Here is a 21,344-nt window from a genome sequence, read left to right on the forward strand (position 1 = left end):
CCCTACTGGTGGTCCTGCAGAAGCAACAACAACTTATATTTTAAAGAAATAAAAATGTACAATACCTTTTTGATGCAAATTGGAAACCACTTAAGTAAAAGAACTTGCTGTCAAGCTGTTTCCCCCATAGACTGCAATGCATAGCTGTCAACTTACAGATTTGAAAATAAGGGACCAGCAGCCTCGAAAATAAGGGATCGGCAGCCAAAATAAGGGATTTTAGTCCACCAGCAGCCAAACGAAGCCTCAAGCGGTGGTTCCCACAGCGCAGCAACCCAGCAAAGGGGATGCAGCAAGGAAAACCACCGTCACCTCTCCGCTGGGAAGCGCTGAGCAAAGGCGAGTCCCCAGGCAACGCGGCCGATTTGATCGGCACAAAGCATGCAAGCTCCACCCCCCCCAGTCGTTCTTAGACTCCTTATTGGGTGAGCAACGCAGCCAAGCAACACAGTTGGAGCCTCCCTCCTCCCTGGCCGGCAGGGAGGGAGGGAGAGGAGCTGCTTCCTTTGAAACCCGGGAAATTTAAGGGACATCATCAATAAGGGACAGCAGCGGGACACGGCGCTGGGATAAGGGAGTTTCCCGCCAAATAAGGGACAGTTGACAGCTATGCTTCAATGGCCCCAAGTCAGTATAGAAAGTATAAGGAAGTCAAATGAGCTGTCAGCTGCAGGCTTCATTTTTGCAGGGAATGATAAACTCTTCTAAAATGTGTTGCTTCATGGACGGCCATCCATCATGGATGCTTTAGCTGAGATTCCTAAGGGTCCTCTAGTCTAGGAGTTTGGACTAGAGGACTCTTAGGGTCCTTTCCAATACAATTCTATTACAGTGGTGCCCCGCAAGACGAACGCCTCGCAAGACAGAAAACCCACTAGACGAAAGGGTTTTCCGTTTTGGAGGCGCTTCGCAAAACGAATTTCCCTATGGGCTTCCTTCGCAAGACGAAAGCCCATAGGGAAATCTCCGGGACAGCGGGGAAGCGCAGCGCATCTTCCCCACTGTCCTCGGACCTCCTCTGAAGGCTGACGGTGGGGCGGAAAGACCTTCTCCCCGTGCCAGCCTTCGGATGGCTGCTCCGAAGGCTGGCGGTGGGGCAGAGAGACCTCCTCCCGCCGCCAGCCTTCGGAAGGCTGCTCCAAAGGCTGGCGGTGGGGCGGAGAGACCTTCTCCCCGCGCTATCCTTCGGATGGCTGTCCTGAAGACTTGCGGTGGGAGGAGGGTTTTCCTTCCCACCGCCAACATTCAGAATGCTGTTCTGAATGTTGGTGGTGGGGAGGAAAAACCCTCCTCCCAACGCAAGCCCCGGGAACAGAGGAGAAGCGCTGCGCGCCTTCCCCTCTGTTCCCGTACCTGTCCTGAAGGCTTGCGGTGGGGAGAAAAGCCCCTCTCCGCACCGCCAGCCTGGCAAGCGGTCTCCATAGGAACGCATTAATTGATTTTCAATGCATTCCTATGGGAAACCGTGCTTCGCAAGACGAAAAATTCGCAAGAAGAAAAAACTTGCGGAACGAATTAATTTCGTCTTGCGAGGCACCACTGTATTCTAATTGTCTCCAAGTCAGAAATATCCAAAGACAATTCCACAAACACAGGGCTAAAACCTCTGCTCAGAGCAGGACATGGTTGTTCAATGTCTCGGCTCCTGCCAGAAGGAGGCCAATTGATAGTTAATCCTGGTCTTCCCAAAGGCCACTTTGATCTGAAGAAGACCCAGAAGCAGTGCTCCAATGTACTAAGAATTATAAACATCTCTTCGAGCTGGCAGAGACAAGCTCTTTTTGATTGTAGGCTGCTTTCACAGAAATCGCTTACCTCATCATCAATTAAACACATGGGGTTTTAGCTTAATGTTGCCTTCTTCTGGAAGGAGGAACTTCTTCCAGAGAGGCAAGATTCTGGCAGAAGAAGCAAATCTTTGAATGAAACCCACTTTGTCTCATCAGCCTACATTATGCATGGCCAATGTATTACAGTATTACAGTGGTACCTCAGATTAAGTACTTAATTCGTTCTGGAGGTCTGTACTTAACCTGAAACTGTTCTTAACCTGAAGCACCACTTTAGCTAATGGGGCCTCCTGCTGCTGCCATGCCGCCGGAGCACGATTTCTGTTCTCATCCTGAAGCAAAGTTCTTAACCCGAGGTACTATTTCTCGGTTAGCAGAGTCTGTACCCTGAAGCGTCTGTAACCTGAAGCATATGTAACCCAAGGTACCACTGTACTACACTTTTGGGGTCAGTTGTCACATGTTAGCCAAACTGGCAATCCTTCCCATAAAACGAGGCAGAATGTCCACACGAATATCCCCATGATGTTGTACAGTAGTACGTTGTTTCTCAAACGCCATGGTTCTCAAACGCCTTGGTTCCCAAACAGCCAAAACCTGGAAGTAAGTGTTCGGGTTTTCTAAAGTTTTTCAGAAGCCAAATGTCCAATGCAGTTGTTGTGTTGTGTTGTGTTTTTGTTTTTGTTTTGTTAAGATAAGTAGTGTTTTCTGTTTTTTCTTTTCTTTATTGTAATGTATTGTATTGTATTGTTTTGTTTAACTTTGTTTTTTTCCTTTTTTCCTTTCTGTAACCCTTAAACCTTTAATAAATATTATTTTTTTAAAAAAGACAAGCCAATATATTGAACTGGCTAGATTAACAGAGGCAATTAGAGATCACACTAGACAAGAGTTTCAAAAAGCTTGGGGGAAATGAAGAGAATAGTTCACAAAACAGTGCCCGAAAATACATACCTGGACTTGTTTTGATTAATGCCTGCAGGAGACTTTGTGGATTAAATTTGTGGATATTTAAGTTATAATTAGAAAAACCTTAATAATAAAGGAAACAGTTTATAAGAAGTAAATAAGGAGGCCAGATACAGGATAAAGGAAGTCTTTTATTTCGTTATTTGTATTGTTGTATGTTATGCTCACTGTATGTTATGTTCATATTTAATGAGGGTGGGTTGTGTATTGGGGGTGGGGGTTTATGTTACGTTGTAAATAAAATCCCAATAATTTTTTTTTTTAAAAAAAAGATTGTAACTTTATCGAACATGTAGAAAGACGCAAGAAGAAAGCGCAGGTACTGTTTCTCTGCGGCAACGATGTGATAGACATCAGAATGACTGGATCCATCTATAGATTCCATTCTGGGGGAAATGGCAGATGATCGTTTTGCTTGCTGCAAACCATCTCAAACTTTAGTACAGCAGGTTGGAGCTACCACTGAGAAATATAACTATAGGGGGTGATGGATATCACAGTCGTTCTTTCTGTCTGTCTATCTATCTATTAATACAAGCAAACATACCCACTGTTCTCTGAATTAGCTCAAAACGTCATTCACCTTGAACACCGATGTCTGTGAAATCATCAAACTGTTTCTCTTCTTCTCTGTACTTAATGGGTTCTTGGGTGGCTGCCGTAATTTCTTCTTGCATGTTTCCTCCGGCTGATGCTGACGGTCGCAAAGAATCGCCGTAAACTATTTCGGGGAAAACGATACTGAAAAAGGGGGATGGAGGGCAGGGCGGAAGAGATAAGACTTCAGATATGTTTGGCAGAAGAGTCATACAAAAGATTCTACTGTTCTAAGATATATGGATACCCTAGATCAGGGATGTCCAACAGGTCAATCAGGATCGACTGGTCGATCCCCAGGAGGTTGCAGTAGGTCGCTGTCAATGGCGGGCTCATTTTCCTTTGCTTTTACCTAAAAGCACCGGTCCCGGTCCCTCTCCCCTGCACTGTTTTCGTGAGAGACTAATCCCCTTCCCCCTTAAAAGTGCCTCCCCCACGGAACCCCAACAAAATGGGCATAAAACAGGGTATAAAATAAGCTCAACAAAAAAGGGGCATTTCCTCTCCTAACAACAACAACATAAATAATAATAATAATAATAATAATAATAATAATAATTATTATTATTATTATTATTATTATTATTATTATTATTTATTATTTATACCCCGCCCATCTGGCTGGGCTTCCCCAGCCACTCTGGGAGGCTTCCAACCAAATATTAAAATACAGTAATACATCAAACATTAAAAGCTTCCCTAAACAGGGCTGCCTTCAGATGTCTTCTAAAAGTTTGGTAGTTGTTGTTCCTTTTGACATCTGGTGGGAGGGCCACTACTGAGAAGGCCTTCTGCCTTCTGCCTTTGAACGGAACCCCCCCCCCCAAAAAATGGGGGTAGATCACTGTCAGATTTAATTCTGAAAGTAGATCACAGTCCTTTGGGAGTTGACCACCCCTGCGCTAGATCATTTCCAAATATTGCTTCCTGCTCCTGCTAAAGCCAATGTAAGTTTTTGTCCCTAATTCTAGAGGAGAGGGACATGTACCTGTCAGTCCTCCTCATTAGCTGCTGGTAAGTGTCTCCTCGATCCAGGGTTTCACATTCTTCCTGCAGGCCTGGAGGAGGATAAGGATTCATTTCTCCTGAGGGAAAAGAAAAGGGAAAGGAAAGCAATGAAGTAAGCACAGAGTTCTCCGGGTAAATCGAAATTGAAAACATGGACTGCCATAGAACATGGTGTTAGGAATTTTCAGATTTATAATCTCTGGACATATGGGGCACCCTCCATAAATCTGTTGAGTTTTTAATGATGATGATGATGATGATGATGATGATGATGATGATGATGATAGGAGAGCCAGTGTGGTGTAGTGGTTAAGAGTGGTAGACTCATAACCTGGTGAACCAGGTTCGCTTCCCCGCTCACCTCACAGAGTGTTTGTTGTGGGGGAGGAAGGGAAAAGGAGATTGTGAGCCACTTTGAGACTCCTTCGGGTAGTGATAAACTCTTCTTCTTCTTCTAATAACACAACAATTTATTATTTATATTAAATCCTGCCTAACTGTGGTTGAGAGCCACAGCTCCTTTCTTGCTCCAAAGCAACAGCAGTGAAGCTTTAGGAGTGATGCATCCAGGAAACATAGACATTGCCTAGGTCTCCTTTAATCTGCTGTGAATGTTTTGATTGTTTTTTCTAATAGGCACAACACCCTGAAAAACACTCAAGTGCAAACTTTGCAGCCTCTTCTGAAGAAGCTTGATGGACATCCATTTCATGCCAAGCTCCTTCTGCACCAAAACAATTCAAATCCTGCCCCAAGAAAAATTACACGCTGGGATCAAATTTGTGTATTGCTTAAGAGTGCAACCCTAGACATGCTTACTTCTGAGTGAATCTCACCACGTTCAATGGGGCTTATTCCCCTATAAGTGGGTTAACAGCTGCAATTTTCTAACTGCTCACCTGGACACAATCCCCATTGAGGTCTACAAGTGAGTAGGCATTTAGAGTATGTGATGGCACTGTAAGAGTATAATCTATCCTATAAATCAGGGGTGACCAACTCTCAGGAGACCTACTTTCAGAATTAAAAACTGGCAGTGATCTGCCCACGTTTTGGGGGGGGTTCAGCTCAATGTTGTTAAGAAATTATACAATTGAATATAAATATAGATGGGAAACGGATATGTATAGTGAATACTTATCTACTTTTAAAAAATTTCACCTACGATCCTTTCCTTTTACTTCTTTATTTTCTCTTTGTTCCTTTTTTTCCTTTTTTCTGATATCTTTTCTTTCATTTCACTCCTTTATTGTGAATAGCATTTTATACAGGTATAAATAACTGTAAACATGAAAAGAGGCAAAGTATTCTCTAATTTTTTTCCTTGGTTATATGTATTTTCTCTTTCCTTTGTATTTTCTTTTGTTGTAAATATGTATGTTTTCTAATTTGTACTTAATAAAAATTATTTTAAAAAATTAAAAGTTGTTAAGCTTTTTTACAGAGGAGAAAAGGCCCATTTTGAGGGGTTTAAAAAAATGCTTTTAGAGGTGAAATTCCACTTTTTTGGGGGGGATTAAAGGCAAGGGACACAGGTGGCGCTGTGGGTTAAAGCCTCAGCGCCTAGGACTTGCTGATCGAAAGGTCGGCGGTTCGAATCCCTGCTGCGGGGTGCGCTCCCGCTGCTCGGTCCCAGCGCCTGCCAACCTAGCAGTTCGAAAGCACCTCCGGGTGCAAGTAGATAAATAGGGACCGCTTACCAGCGGGAAGGTAAACAGCGTTTCCGTGTGCAGCTCTGGCTCGCCAGAGCAGCGATGTCACACTGGCCATGTGACCCGGAAGTGTCTCCGGACAGCGCTGGCCCCTGGCCTCTTAAGTGAGATGGGCGCACAACCCCAGAGTCTGTCAAGACTGGCCCGTACGGGCAGGGGTACCTTTACCTTTACCTAAAGGCAAGGGACAAAGGGGGCACTCACAAAAAGATGGATATGGATGAAAACAGCAGCACAGAGAAAGCTCCATCTTCCCTTCCAGAGATCACACAACAATGGAGGATGGGGTGAGGGGGTGTGGCAGGAGTCAGTTTTAGCGACACTAAGGAAAGGGAGCCAGAGATCGACCGTGATCTACCAAAACCTCGCAGGGATCTACCAGTAGACCGCGATCGACCTGTTGGAAACCCCTGCTCTAAATGGACCGAGGCAAATTTATGTACGAAGCAACAGGCCACCTAGAATGGCAGATAAACAGCCCCTAGCACAGCATCACTCAGTAGCAAAGGAAGCCCACCAAACTGCGTAGCACTTACGTTTTAAAAGATTTAAGAAGGCTCGACTGAATTCCAGAGCATACGGCAATTCAAGTTTACCAGTCCTGCCCAGGGCCAACAGGTGCTGCTCTACTGGAGCGCTAGAGAGTTCTGTCATCTCCATATCGTCAACTTTACTTCCAAGAGCTAAGGTGAGCATAGTGAATCCTTGGCACTTGGCTTCTAGTGACATTTTCCTCAGTTTCTCCCTGTCCCAGGAACTTGTCTGACTCCCGAGTATTGTAAAGATGACCCTGTGTTTTCTCGGGTTGGGGGCTTCCAAAAATACGTTGCTGATGGTCCAGTCTAGAGCATGTCCTACTGCTGATGGACCTTCCAGCTGGCGAACGGATTCTTCGATGTGCATTTTCATCAGGTTCTTGTTGTCATAGGAGACCAAGTCAAACTCTCCCTTCACTGGCCTTGAGAATCCGTCGACTGTGAAATTTTGCGGAGCCTGCTGCACCAAAGCCACCCTCGCCCCTCCATCCGACTCCATGGGCAGGGAAGCAACGACGAAAGAATCCAACATGTTGCTGACAAAGGTCTTCATGGTCTCAAAGTCCTCACTCCCCACATTCCGAGAGCTGTCGAGGATGTATGTGATGTCCATGTTGATTAGGATGGGAAGGGAATCCATCACCCGACATTCTGGAGCAGGGTTACACTTATCTGTGAAAGAAACATTAGGCAGCAAGGAATTGCATGGAGCGTCTGATAAGATGTGAAAACAAAAAAAATTCCTTCCAGTAGCACCTTAAAGACCAACTAAGTTAGTTCTTGGTATGAGCTTTCGTGTGCATGCACACTTCTTCAGATACACTGAAACAGAAGTCACCAGACCCTTCTATATAGTGAGAAGGTGGGGAGGGGTATTACTCAGAAGGGTGGTGGGAATGGGTGATTGGCAGATAGCTGTGATGAGCCTGTTGACGACTCTTAACGACTGCAATAAGTCTTACAGGAAAAAGCCAGGGGTGAGAAGGTGAAAAACAGCCCTAAACATATTTATACTCTCCCTCCCTCTCTCTCTCTCTATATATACAGTATATATATATACTGTATTTTTCTGTGTATAAGACTATATTTTTCCTAAATTTTTGAAGTTTAAAATAAGAGGTTGTCTTATACATGGATAGTGCATAGTGCATTTTCTTAATTTTGGGTTTAAAAAGGGGGGTTCATCTTATACATGGGGGGGTCTTACACATGGAAAAATACGGTATAGAGAGACTATATTTTATGGTCTATATATTCCAAGTTATATATAATCCTAGCTAATGGAGAGCATGCGCCTTACTTGAAATATATTTTATTTACACCACAGTTTATTTAGGCCTCACTCAGAGATGAGGCAATGCACTTTTTGTTGCCTAATTATTTGGTTCTAATTATTCCATTGTTTACGGCTGTTTGCATGGTGAGAATACAAATAGACATCAAGATTTTAAACACTAAAAATAATAATACAAGAATGGTAAAATCACAGGCCAGAATAAAAATGGAAAATTAGGCAAAAAAACCCCAAATGTCTTCAAATGCATACCGAAAAAAATGCACTTTCTCCATATGTTCAAGAACTACAGCTGCAAAGTTTAGTCAATGAAGCTGTTAGGTTAAACAATTGGCAAAGCATGCATTCTAACCCCAAAGGGATCCTGACCTGAAATAATCAGCAATGTTTTACAATTATTATTAATAGGCATATTTCTAAAAACAACAGGTAAACAGTATGCTATATGAGAGACGAGGGAAAGGGTGTCTTTTAAGATTATACCTGCGGTCACATATGCATTAATCATCTAGAAGCAAAATATGCTTCCTCTTGCAACAGTAATGGCAAAGTTACACCCTTTCCTCCTTTATGTACAAATTAAATGATAAGTGTAGATCATTTATGGTAACAGCCTTAGGTGGCTGTAATTTTGGCCTGTTAGTATGCTGAAATACTGTAATATATAATAATAATAATAATTTATTATTTGTACCCCACCCATCTGGCTGAGTTTCCCCAGCCACTCTGGGCGGCTTCCAATCAAGTGTTAAAAACAATACAGCATTAAATATTAAAAACTTCCCTAAACAGCGCTGCCTTCAGATGTCTTTTAAAGAGAAGATAGCTGCTTATTTCCTTCACATCGGAAGGGAAGGCGTTCCACATGGTGGGCGCCACTACCGAGAAGGCCCTCTGTCTGCTTCCCTGTAACCTCACTTCTTGCAATGAGGGAACCGCCAGAAGGCCCTCGGCGCTGGACCTCAGTGTCTGGGCTGAACGATGGGGGTGGAGATGCTCCTTCAGGTCTACTGGACCGAGGCCATTTAGGGCTTTAAAGGTCAGCACCAACACTTTGAATTGTGCTCGGAAATGTACCGAGAGCCAATGCAAATCTCTCGGGGCCGGTGTTATGTGTTCCCGGTGGCCACTCCCAGTCACCAGTCTACCTGCCGCATTCTGGATTAATTGCAGTTTCTGGGTCACCTTCAATATGGGGCATTTGATTCGTATAGACTGGACATATAGGGCCATGTCACTGGTATCCTGGCAACTTATAGGGAAAGGTATCTGCTTTTGGCAGGGGGCAGCTCTCACGCTCCCAGTTGGACTCTACTGTGATTACGTCATTCCCTACACAATCCTATAAACGCTTACCTAGAAGTCCCACTGAGTTCAATAGGGCTCTCTGTCCCTTGCAAATGGGCAGAAGCTTTTAGCCTCCAGGTCTTTGCTGCCATCTTGACCTGAGAATTGCCACAGCAGCTTTTCCGCTGAAAATAATTAAACATTTAGAATACTTGGCGCTTGTTATCTGCAAACTCATCCAACTTCCAAACAAATAAATTTGAGTTCTGAAATTAAGAAGACCTGTCAGAACTGGTGGGAGGAGGGATTATTCTACATACACTAATTTAAGAACAAACAAAATGAATGGCCTTACCAAAACAGAGAGCACAACGTGAGACCGTGTCCAAGTTCTCATCCTCCTTTGTTTCCCAGACAAATAACTGAAATCGCTGAGTATCATCTGCCTAAATAAATGCAATTTTTTAAAAAAATTAAAAATACATTTAAACAAAAAGAAATGCATGAAAAATGTAGGGTAGAATCCATTGGCTCCCTCCCATTCACAGACAGGCTTTTCTTCCAGTAGATGCTTCCACAAATGGAAGGAGGAAGCTGATTTTCACCCATGCTTCCTCTTCCCATCTCCACCCATTGATAATCCGCTCCAGAAGGTTGAGGGACCCTTCAGAACAGTATGGAAGGTAGGATGAGAGGCTGGGAAGGTTTGAGGTGAACCAAAATTGACAACCTCACATCAATTAGCAGATGATCAGATATCTCTGTTCATCACCAAGTATGGCCATGGTTTTTATAAACAGGGCTTTCTCGGTGTTGGCACCCCAGTTGTGGAACTCCCTAGGTAAGTTCATTTGTCCTCCACACTGATAATTTTCAGGTTCCAAGAGTAATTTACAGTATTCACCCAGTCTTGGGGACATATGGCCTGGGAGCCAGAGGCTGCTATGGCGAATTGGCTGTTTTAAATTAGGTTTCTTATTGTAGATATGGAGTTTTTAGACATTTTAATTTGAAATTTCATGATTTTTGTATTGTAATCCTGGTGGGATCTTAGGAGAGAAAGGACAACATAGAAATAACTACTACTACTACTACTACACTGCTGTTGGAGGATAGGAAAACCATATTTACACAGAGAATAACTGGAAGGTAAATTAAGGACTCATCATGTGTTGCTCACACTGATAAAATGGAAGAAAGAGATCTCAACGTATTTAACTTGTCTTTCCATATCGTACTCCAACAATCGTACTCCCTTCAGAATTGGCTGGACATCTTTTAGGAGGTTTTGCTGTATCAAATCTGAATTATTATTTCCTCGCTGCTCTTTCTCGAGTTTACAGCTTGCAAAACTGAGAAGAAGATTAAAAAGTTGGCAACCAATCAGAGGAAAATCTGAGACTCTGTAGAAGTCATTAAATTGTTGGAATGGAAGTCAAGCATGTGATTTCACTCTCATGAATGCATGCTATGGCAATTAAAAGAGACAATCCTGGAATAAATTATTGCTATATTCTGCCAGCCCTAACTTCCACAGCGGTTATGACTGAAGCTCTGTTTACAAACAGTGCTATGTAGACTGAGGTGGAAGAAAGCCCATTCAGATACTGGAAGAACAGATTTCTAGGAGTGAAGGTGCAGAGTGAGTTAATGGAAGCATGAATGCAATGTTTCCATAGAGATTAATTATGCTTTCATCATTATATGACTACGTTGAATCCATTCATACTGCCCAGATTTTGCTTCAGTGTGCTGTTTTTCTGGTGCAAACACAAATACTCAGTTGGCAATGAATTAAGCTCCAAGTCCTGCAAATTACCATTCACTCCAAAATCTGTAGATGAACTTCCACGTCACAAACCAAGATTACAAGCACTTAGAAACACAGAACTGTAGAGTTGGAAGAGACCTCTGAGAGTCATCTAGTCCAACCCTTTCCCACAGCCATCCTTGGGTGGGTTTGAATCACCAACTTTCTGGTCAACAGCAAGACGCACGAACCTATTGCGCCACCTCTGAGGTCCACTTGTCTGAACATGTTGCTGCTGTCTGGCTATTCTGGTGATGTCTAAAGCAATGTTTTTCTTAAGCGATACAAAGGAGCTTCTTGATCCACCCTCGAAAGCTGTTCTACGTTTCCCCAGAACAATTCTGTAGGACACTTCAAAATCTTGCTATATGTTTCTTAGGGAGCAAGCAACACAGAAACTAGAGCTGAAACTGAAATTCAAAATTTAACCGATGTCCAATTTCACAATTTGGATTAGTCACTGAAATCAGACCCCCAAATGTTGACATTCTGGTTCAGAATTAAAATTTGAATTCCGCCAGTCTGATTTCCACCTGCTAGTCAATAAGATGTTTGGTAAAAAAAATAGTGCAAAATTTACTAAATGCTGTTGCAAATCAGCTGTAGGGTTCTCCTGCAACTGATGTGACTGAACCTGGGTCTTTATAAACACCAGATGTGATTGGGTATCTGCTTCTGGGATGCTTGTAGAGTGTGTATTTAGATGCTCCCATTTAAATGCTTCTTGGGTGCTTTAAGACAAAAACAAAAACCCAGCCCTGCTAGTAGAAAGCTAGATAATAACCAGATGTATTCTAGCCTGGCCTTTTCCCTGACATGCTTGCTCTCAGTACATTGATGTTTTATAGTTCACAAGAACCAAGCAAGACAAGTACTGAACAGGAGCTTATTTAAGTAGCAAGACCCATCACTCAGTATGCATTTGCTGACTGATCATTAATGCCAACAAAGGTCCGTATAGTAAAAGCTATGGTTTTCCCAGTAGTGATGTATGAAAGTGAGAGCTGGACCATAAAGAAGGCTGATCGCTGAAGAATTGATGCTTTTGAATTATGGTGCTGGAGGAGACTCTTGAGAGTCCCATGGACTGCAAGAAGATCAAACCTATCCATTCTGAAGGAAATCAGTCCTGAGTGCTCACTGGAAGGACAGATCGTAAAGCTGAGGCTCCAATACTTTGGCCACCTCATGAGAAGAGAAGACTCCCTGGAAAAGACCCTGATGTTGGGAAAGATGGAGGGCACAAGGAGAAGGGGACAACAGAGGACAAGATGGTTGGATAGTGTTCTCGAAGCTACCAGCATGAGTTTGACCAAACTTTGGGAGGCAGTGGAAGACAGGAGTGCCTGGCGAACTCTAGTCCATGGGGTCACGAAGAGTCGGACACGACTAAACGACTAAACAACAACAACAACATAATGCCAAAAGAGTTTCCGATTGCAGCCTGCTTACCGAAAAGGCTTGTCTCACATTAGGCACTTCCCTGAGGGCAATGACCACAGGTGTGATATCCAGGGCGCTGAATTCCAATACGGCTGTATTGATGGAGGTGGCATCCTGCGAAGGTCCAGCGGTGAGAAATACCGCAACGTTCCTCATGAGGGCGCCTTGACGATGGCGCTTAAAGGCATTCCTGGCCACAAACCTCATTGCCCTTCCAATATTCCTCCTGCCGGAAGACTTCTCCAGTGGAATTCTCTGAACTGCCTCCATCAGAAGCTCCGGCCTCTGGAAGTCAGAGAACCGGATGAGGTACTTCGTATTGGTATTATAGGACAGAACCGACACCCGCGCGCCAGTCGGGCAGTTGCTCCTGCTAATCTCGATACCCTTCAGCAAAGACGTCATGATTTCTTTCATCCTGTCAAAGGATTCCGGGGTAACATCTCCAGACATATCAAGGGCAAACGCTACTTCAGTTGGGTATACTGGACACTTGTTCATACCTTGCCATTGTGGAGGAAAAGAAAAAAGTCAGAAGATTTTCGGGGGGAAAAGATACCTTTTCCTATATGTTGAAACAGAATCTGTTTGCATAATAATAATACAGTGGTACCTCGGGTTAAGTACTTAATTCGTTCCGGAGATCCGTTCTTAACCTGAAACTGTTCTTAATCTGAAGCACCACCATTAGCTAATGGGGCCTCCTGCTGCCGCCACGCCACTGGAGCACAATTTCTGTTCTCATACTGAAGCAAAGTTCTTAACCTGAAGCACTATTTCTGGGTTAGCGGAGTCTGTAACCTGAAGTATATGTAACCTGAGGTACCACTGTAATAGTAATAATAGTAAGAATAATAATAATAATAATAATAATAATAATAATAATAATAATTTATTTATACCCTGCCCATCTGGCTGAGTTTTCCCAGCCACTCTGGTCGGTTTCTAATCGAGTGTTAAAAACAATACAGCATTAAATATTGAAAACTTCCCTAAACAGGGCTGCCTACAGATGTCTTTAAAGATAAGATAGCTGCTTATTTCCTTCACATCTGAAGGGAGGGCATTCCACAGGGCGGGTGCCACTACTGAGAAGGCCCTCTGTCTGGTTCCCTGTAACCTCACTTCTCGCAATGAGGGAACCGCCAGAAGGCCCTCGGCGCTGGACCTCAGTGTCCGGGCTGAACGATGGGGGTGGAGACACTCCTTCAGGTATACAGGACCGAGGCCGTTTAGGGCTTTAAAGGTCAGCACCAACACTTTGAATTGTGCTCGGAAACGTACTGGGAGCCAATGCAGATCTACTTACCTATACAGCAAGCTGGATGGGATAAAAGAAAGGTGGTTTAATGTCACTTAGTGTCTCTTGGTTTTGTTCATTTACATACAGCATATCCCATAACTACCCTCAAAAACACACAGACAGAACTTGTGTTGAGCGTTTCGCTTGTTGCTCCATTCAATGAAAAATTCACTTTCGGCTTTGGATAAAGCAAAGTAGCAGAAAGAATGTAGTTACAGCATGTCTTATTTAAGCTGGGAATTGTGAGTTCACATTTTAGCCCAGCCATGAAATTGTTGGATTGGTTTGCACAAAACACAAAGCCATGTTTTCTTTACGAGTTCACCACAAGTTGTCCCTTAGATGATCAGTTAAATCCTGGCTTGTTTCTCTAAACTATGTTTGGTTTCCCAGCAGCTCTTGCCTCATGCCTTTGTAGGTTGGTAAGCAAGCAAGCCATGGTTAAGGAAAGGTGCTGGGTTCACACATATTGCCAAACCATAGTTAACACAAGCAACTATGGCTTCTGATTATGGTTTGTTGGCAGTAAACAAACACCAGTTAAGCCACTGGAGAGGGTTTGGACAATCAGCCAAAACATGCTTTAACATATCATGGCGGATTGCTGTGTGAACGAGGCTGTTGAGTAGTTACAGGACTTGGTATTTTTAGGCTTATTTATAAGATAATACCTCACTATAGCCATTGTGAGGATTAAGGACCATCTGCAAACTGAATATTTCAGGAGAACATGACTGATTTGAGACAGGTCCTAACTGGAATGCTACTAGTAAAGAAAGTCAATTTAGATGCAAAAATTATAATGCGTGTATTTGTAAAGGTTTCATAATTTATCGTTTTCCGTTTTTGTACATTGGGACACTTTCTACGCAAAAATTTACAAGGGCAGATGCAAAAGACAGACAGGGTTCTTCCACCTTTAACAGTAGTGTCCATGAAAAAGTTAAACCTGCTGAGATACCTTTTCCAGACAACTATTAAAGGGATGCGGGTGGCGCTGTGGGTTAAACCACAGAGCCTAGGACTTGCCGATCAGAAGGTCGGCGGTTCGAATCCCCACAGTGGGGTGAGTTCCTGTTGCTCGGTCCCTGCTCCTGCCAACCTAGCAGTTCGAAAGCCTCAAGTAGATAAATAGGTACCACACCGGCGGGAAGGTAAACGGCGTTTCCATCCGCTGCTCTGGTTCACCAGAAGCGGCTTAGTCATGCTGGCCACATGACCTGGAAGCTGTACACTGGCTCCCTTGGCAAATAAAGCAAGATGTGCGCCGCAACCCCAGAGTCGGTCACGAGTGGACCTATTGGTCAGGGGTCCCTTTACCTTTATTAAAGGTGCAATAATCCTGTCTTCTTTTGGACACCACGGCTTTTGAAAGTAAGGTCCTTTTACAGGAAAGGGGTTCACTTTTAAAAAATCCCCCAAAGGATGGAGAAACAAATCTATTTAATAACAACAACAACAACAACAACAACAATAATTTCTTATTTGTACCCCGCCCACCTGGCTGGGTTTTCCCAGCCACTCTGGGCGGCTTCCAACAAAGATTAAATATACATTAAAATGTCACACATTAAAAACTTCCCTAAACATTTAGTGCACACAACCTGTGTCAAATTACAACTATCAGATTGGCAAGGCCCTCTGCTAGTCTTTAGTACTAAGAGGAGGTCAGTACTTACGGCAGTTTCCTCTGGTGAAGTTTACAAGTTCACAAGGCTGTAGATAAGGGGGGGAAACCAATGTGGTCAATGGTGCAACTCTAGGCATGCCTAAATCACAGTGAGATCAATGGAACTTCGTCCCAGGTGAGTATGCATAAGGCCGCAGCCCACTCTAAAATACAGCTCTCATTTTTAACAGCTACGACAAATTTTATTTGCTGTCAATGAAATGTCAGTTGCCAGGTGGGCATCGGAAGGCTACGTACAACAATCCTAAAACAGCATGCAAAAAATAAATAAAAAGCAATAAAATTAACCTGGCTCAATAAATAACAACCAAGCTGTCAAACAATGAAGCTCTACAGTGGCAGACATTAGTTGGAACTGTACCAGGTTCCACGTTCCAGCCCAGATTTCCCACTTCTCCCATCCAAAGCCACTTCCGACCTCGGGAGGAGGTGGTGTTGTGGTCTTCACACCCCCTACACTCGCGCGGAGGCTGTCTCCCAGCCCGAGCGATCAGGGGAATCCTCTGCCGTGTCATCTCCCTGGCCAGCCAATCAGCTGGCTCAGGGGTGTGGCTTGCCGCAATAAAGGCAATCGCAGCAGAGGATCTTCCTCTTTGGCTGCCACTCAGCTAGGTGAATTTCCCTCCCACCCACCCTTCAAGGTTTCTCCTTTGACCTTGCTATGGACTTCGGTTGGTCGCCATTAAGGGGCCTGGTAGGAATTTTCCACTTGGCAAATTGGCACCAGCCATTTGATTTTTTCGCCTACCTGGTAGCAAATCGTCACAACTTCCTCGGTTTGGCGGTTAGGCATTGGTAGGGGTATTGTTATGTAGATGAATGGGGGGAGGAGCACCATCACCTCCCCTGGTTTCTGAAGGGTAGTCCGGTAAAGGATTCCGGGGGGCGTGGCCCCGTCCGAAGCCTATGGAGGCCAGGGCCCAAGGCACGCCCCCGAGTGGTGACCCCGGGGGAGTGCCTAGTTGATGTGCATCAGCAGGGCTCCCCCTGCTGGTGTTAACCCTTCCCGGTCTTTCAGGCCGACAGACTGAAGCCGGATAGTCGATTAGGACCAATGCCTAAGCCAATACCGCTCATCACCTGTAACCAATAAAGTTGTGGCCAATTTTAGCCCATTGACCTAAATATCAGTGTCTTGTGTGTTTATTTCTACTGGTGGGAGGCGGGAACTCGCCATCCAGTGCCTGCTTCACTGATCATTTGTTGCCCTTTCCTTTAGCAAGGAAGAATTTTGAAGCTCGGCCGTTAAGAACACAATTCTATGTATATTTTCATTTACTAGTTGATAGGTTTCTGGTGTATCAGAAGTGAGGAAGCAGCTTATCGCATACCGTCATTGCTCGTTCACCTTTTTGTCCTTTATGGCCCTGAAAAAAGCAGGTATACGTTTAGGAAATCAAATTACCCTCTTCCCCCATTTCTGTATACACTTGTACATAAATACATACACACATGCTGATGAACACACCCCAATATGATATGTGTGTGTGTGTGTGTGTGTGTGTGTGTGAGAGAGAGAGAGAGAGAGAGAGAGAGAGAGAGAGAGAGAGAGAGGAAAGTTTCATATATTTTCCAGATTTGCATCAGTCGGTAGAGCATGAGACACTTAAACTTGTAGTCGTGGGTTCAAATCCCACGTTGGATAAAAAGGTTCCTGAACTGTGCAGACTAGATTGTCCTCATTGTCCCTTCCAACTCTACAATTCTACAAGTTTATATCATGCTAAGCCAAACCACAAACAAACAAATAAACTTGTGGGTTTTCAAGCAGAAGATGGCAGCTGTTTTTCTTTGCTTAGTCTTATGCCCAAAGTAGGGGTGGGCGAATAAGTCAATTTCCGTTTCTCCTTTTCCCAATCTTAAATTGTGTTCTCCACATTTTCAAATCAGTTTACAATTACTTTTATTTTTAAGTCTTCATGAAGTTTCATCGGTATTTTTGTGTGATTTCTCCTAATAATTTTGCTTAATATACACATATTTGTATGCAATTTCCCTTTAGTAGAATGCATTTCTGTATGTTATTTTCATTGTTGTTTAGTCGTTCAGTCGTGTCCGACTCTTCGTGACCCCATGGAGCAGAGCACGCCAGGCTCCCATGGACTGCAAGAAGATCAAACCTCTCCATTCTTAAGGAAATCAGCCCTGAGTCCTCCCTGGAAGGACAGATCCTGAAGCTGAGGCTCCAATACTTTGGCCACCTCATGAGAAGAGAAGACTCCCTGGAAAAGACCCTGATGTTGGGAAAGATGGAGGGCACAAGGAGAAGGGGATGACAGAGGACGAGATGGTTGGACAGTGTTCTCAAAGCTACCAGCATGAGTTTGAGCAAACTGCGGGAGGCAGTGGAAGACAGGAGTGCCTGGCCTGCTCTGGTCCATGGGGTCATGAAGAGTCGGACACAACTAAACGACTAAACAACAGCAACAAAATCAGGATTCTAGATTGAACTCAAAATCATTCCTTCCCCCACCCCAGATTCTTTCACACATACATGGAGCAATTTTGAAAAGGAAAGCATAATTTGAATTCAACACTGAGCTACTTCTATACTGTGCTGTTGATTTTGCAGATGAGACTCATAGCCATGTTTTTGTTTATATAAGCCTGATCCAGAAAATATAATTTGATAATGTATTTTCAGCTATATTTGGTTTCACAGTTCAGTATTAATCTGTGTTTTGTTACCATTCTTCCAGGTTCTCCCCAGTGTCCTGGATCACCAACTGCTCCTGGTGTTCCACCACGGCCCTTTAAAAAAATGCAAAGGCCCCATTAAAATAACACAACTTGTTTCAGGCTTCATAAGCGGAAAAAAAGGTTTGGAGGTTTTTTGGGTTGGCTGAAAATTCAAATTTTTTGAAAGTTTCATTTTTTAGGTTCCATCCAAACTCTTGGATAATTTCAGCTCCCTTGAAGTGAAATTTCAGGTACCAATGAAATGCCTTCCTCCCCCCAGTTCTCTGCCTGTGAATAAAGTTAGGCAGCTGTGGATTCAATTTTATTTCACATTTTAATATTGCTAAAGATAGCAAATGAGCTTGGAGCCTGCTCCTACCAATTCTTTTTTCGCAAGCAGAGTTCGAAACTCCCATTGTTCTAGGCGCATTTTGCGACAAGGAATTTCATAAACACGAGCAGTTTCTGAGCAGTACAGCGTTTAAGATTTCAGATTAAAATTGCCACTGTTACACAGAAGTAAATCCCAACCAAGTTCAATGGGGCTTCCTCCCAAGTAAAACATGCAAGCACACACACACACACATAAATAAATATATATGACAAACATAAATAAATAAACAGTAAACATCCATTATAAATCACCACTTGGTCCCAGAAATAACTGGGGATCTACAGTATAATAATAATAATAATAATAATAATAATAATAATAATAATAATGTTTATTTATACCCCGCCCTCCCCAGCCAAAGCCGGGCTTAGGGTGGCTAACAAGCAATAATAAAAATAAGTTGAATGAATACAACTTAAAAACATTAAAATACAAGTTAAAAAACAAAGTTAAATACAACATTAAAATGCAGCCTCACCACAGGAGGAGAAAAGAAAAGAAAAAAGAAAGAGGGGGAGGGAATCAAATTGGCTCCAAGCCAAAGGCCAGGCGAAACAATTCTGTCTTACAGGCCCATATTGTCAATTAAAACAGATATTCTACTGGTTTTTCCCTAATAAGATTTTAAAATGATCTGCAGTGCACAGAAACATTTTCTTTTTCTTTTTCAGTGCCCTCAAAATGTTGAATAAGCCCAGAGAATATCCAGCAAATTCCCACAGAATGGGGGGCGGGCGGGATTTTGAGTGGCCATTTTCACACAGCTCTGAGTCATTATTAGACTGTCACAAATTGCAGCAACTGGATTCTAGCGTGAGGTATCTGAAAGAAACCATCAGGAGCTTTAAGAACCGTTATAAAGTGAACTCTCCTTTCTCACATATCAAACCACTTAGGATCATTTATCATCCTCACCCGTTGTCCCCTAATTCCTTTGGCGCCTTTATCTCCAGGAATGCCTGGATCTCCATCTTCACCCTAGAAAGGAATCAGAAGTAGAGTTTTGCAGCTAAGAGCTCCTGTTTGGATTGCTTATCCTTTCCTTGCACAAAAAGAAAGTTAATTTGGATCGAAGCTATTGTGTGTGCCTTTGTCCTTTTATGGTAGCCCTAGTCCAAAGGGTTCCTTTCATTTATTGCCCATAATCTCATTTTCCTTCCTGAAAGAAACCCAAAGCAGCTAACAGAGAATGAAAAAACTTTTCTGATACTGAATATGTTAATTATGCTGGTATTTTGTCCTAATTATGAGAATAATCAATATAACAAAACATAGCAACTATCGCAATATTCCAAAGCAACATTCGTGTCTAAACAATAATCCATTCAATTGTATTAAATACGTAAGGATTAATTCAACAACAAGGGTCCTCTTTCTGGCCAGGGTGTCACCACCCCAAATCTAGCTTAATGTGTCCAAAGATCAGAGCTGCTTCTTCACTAAAAGGTTTTATACCAGTGGGGAGTGCATTATCCTGTCACCGTCCCAGAGTTGCTATGTGCTAAAGAGGAGAAAAAGGGTATGCGTTTGGCCACTTCGTGGCTTCCAAACTGGACCAAGGCTGTGGTGCAAGGTCAAAGTGTTAGGACTCCCGCTGCCCCGAACCATGGCTCCAATCCACACATCTAGTTAAAGACTATGAAAATAAGAAACATAGCACTCAAAAGGTAAAGGACCCCTGGACGGTTAAGTCCAGTCAAAGGCGACTATGGGGTTGCGGCACTCATCTCACTTTCAGGCCAAGGGAGCTGGCGTTTGTCCACAGACATCTTTCCGGGTCATGTGGCCAGCATGAATAAACTACTACTGGCACAATGGAACACCGTGACAGAAACCAGAGCACACGGAAACGCCGTTTAACTTCCTGCTGCAGTGGTATCTATTTATCTACTTGCACTGGTGTGCTTTCGAACTGCTAGGTTGGCAGGAGCTGGGAAAGGGCAACGGGAGCTCACTCTGTTGTGGGGATTCGAACCGCCGACCTTCTGACTGGCAAGCCCAAGAGGATTGGTGGTTTAGACCACAGCGCCACCCGCATCAAAATAACCCATACAGGAAACATAAATGAGTCACTGTAGGAGTATAAGCAATACCTGCAGTCCAGGGTTTCCAGGAAATCCAGGCTGCCCCTGGAATTAAAGAAACAGAAACAAAACTTTGATCTCATGTGACTTCCTTGCTGGCCGTTTCACAACCTTTTCTTTGCTGTTGCTTTAAAAAGAATTGTTCTGTTTTCTTTTCTTTTAGATTAAACACATTTGCAATTTTGTATCTGTATTGGAGTGTGTGTTACATATGCAACTATTTTAACTGTTTATAAATGCAAATGCAATTATATATATTACTCAGTGCAAGCCCATTGAAATAAATAGGCCATACATAGTCATGTTCATTCATTTCAATGGGTATACTCTGAGTAAAGCCAAGTTGAATGTGTCATCAAGTGTGTCTGGCGTCATATCCCAGGCAGCTTTTCTTACATCTCATGGCCACTCCAACAGTACTGCAGTTATCTGCTTCATTAGAAAAGTTAATCATCAGCTTAAGAAACCTGATATGCTGGTACTGTATAGTGGACAAGGCGCCTCTCTTCCTCCATATGATCCTAATCACATGGAGGATAATGTCTGAATAGGGTAGAGCATACGGAAATGTCACTGGCTATGACAATACACCAGTCGCCCAGGTGAGTTACTCTGGCATCAAAGGAGAAGTAGAATAATGCAATAATGGAGGTGCAGATTAGTGCACTGTCAAAATCATTAATGTACCACAGTGGCGAAGTGTGGAGGCCGTTGCAGGGAGGTTGCCCCTGGGCACAAAATTTGTTGG

General features: G+C 43.3%; 1 protein-coding gene and 1 long non-coding RNA gene across 3 annotated transcripts in view; one reads left to right on the forward strand and one right to left on the reverse strand.

Moving 5' to 3' along the window:
• The window catches only part of LOC309353653, a 43,437-nt gene extending 24,904 nt beyond the window's left edge, over nucleotides 1-18,533 (forward strand). Inside the window, exon 3 of the long non-coding RNA XR_014161978.1 lies at nucleotides 18,139-18,533. This is a non-coding gene — a long non-coding RNA (uncharacterized lncRNA). The remainder of the gene's footprint in view (nucleotides 1-18,138) is intronic.
• LOC309353559 (collagen alpha-4(VI) chain-like) overlaps nucleotides 1-21,344 on the reverse strand; it is a 96,045-nt gene that overhangs the window by 2,705 nt on the left and 71,996 nt on the right. For both annotated transcript variants that reach the window (XM_081882896.1, XM_081882897.1), the window contains 11 exons: nucleotides 20,606-20,641; nucleotides 19,428-19,490; nucleotides 18,128-18,190; nucleotides 16,771-16,806; nucleotides 15,429-15,465; nucleotides 13,756-13,767; nucleotides 12,456-12,949; nucleotides 9,549-9,639; nucleotides 6,613-7,284; nucleotides 4,345-4,441; nucleotides 3,343-3,500 (listed from right to left, as the gene is read on the reverse strand). In XM_081882896.1, the coding sequence (XP_081739022.1) occupies nucleotides 3,343-3,500; nucleotides 4,345-4,441; nucleotides 6,613-7,284; nucleotides 9,549-9,639; nucleotides 12,456-12,949; nucleotides 13,756-13,767; nucleotides 15,429-15,465; nucleotides 16,771-16,806; nucleotides 18,128-18,190; nucleotides 19,428-19,490; nucleotides 20,606-20,641 (1,759 nt within the window). The remainder of the gene's footprint in view (nucleotides 1-3,342; nucleotides 3,501-4,344; nucleotides 4,442-6,612; nucleotides 7,285-9,548; nucleotides 9,640-12,455; nucleotides 12,950-13,755; nucleotides 13,768-15,428; nucleotides 15,466-16,770; nucleotides 16,807-18,127; nucleotides 18,191-19,427; nucleotides 19,491-20,605; nucleotides 20,642-21,344) is intronic.

The sequence above is a fragment of the Podarcis melisellensis genome (genome assembly GCF_964234715.1).
Source record: "Podarcis melisellensis genome assembly, chromosome: 12".
Lineage (NCBI taxonomy): Eukaryota > Metazoa > Chordata > Lepidosauria > Squamata > Lacertidae > Podarcis > Podarcis melisellensis.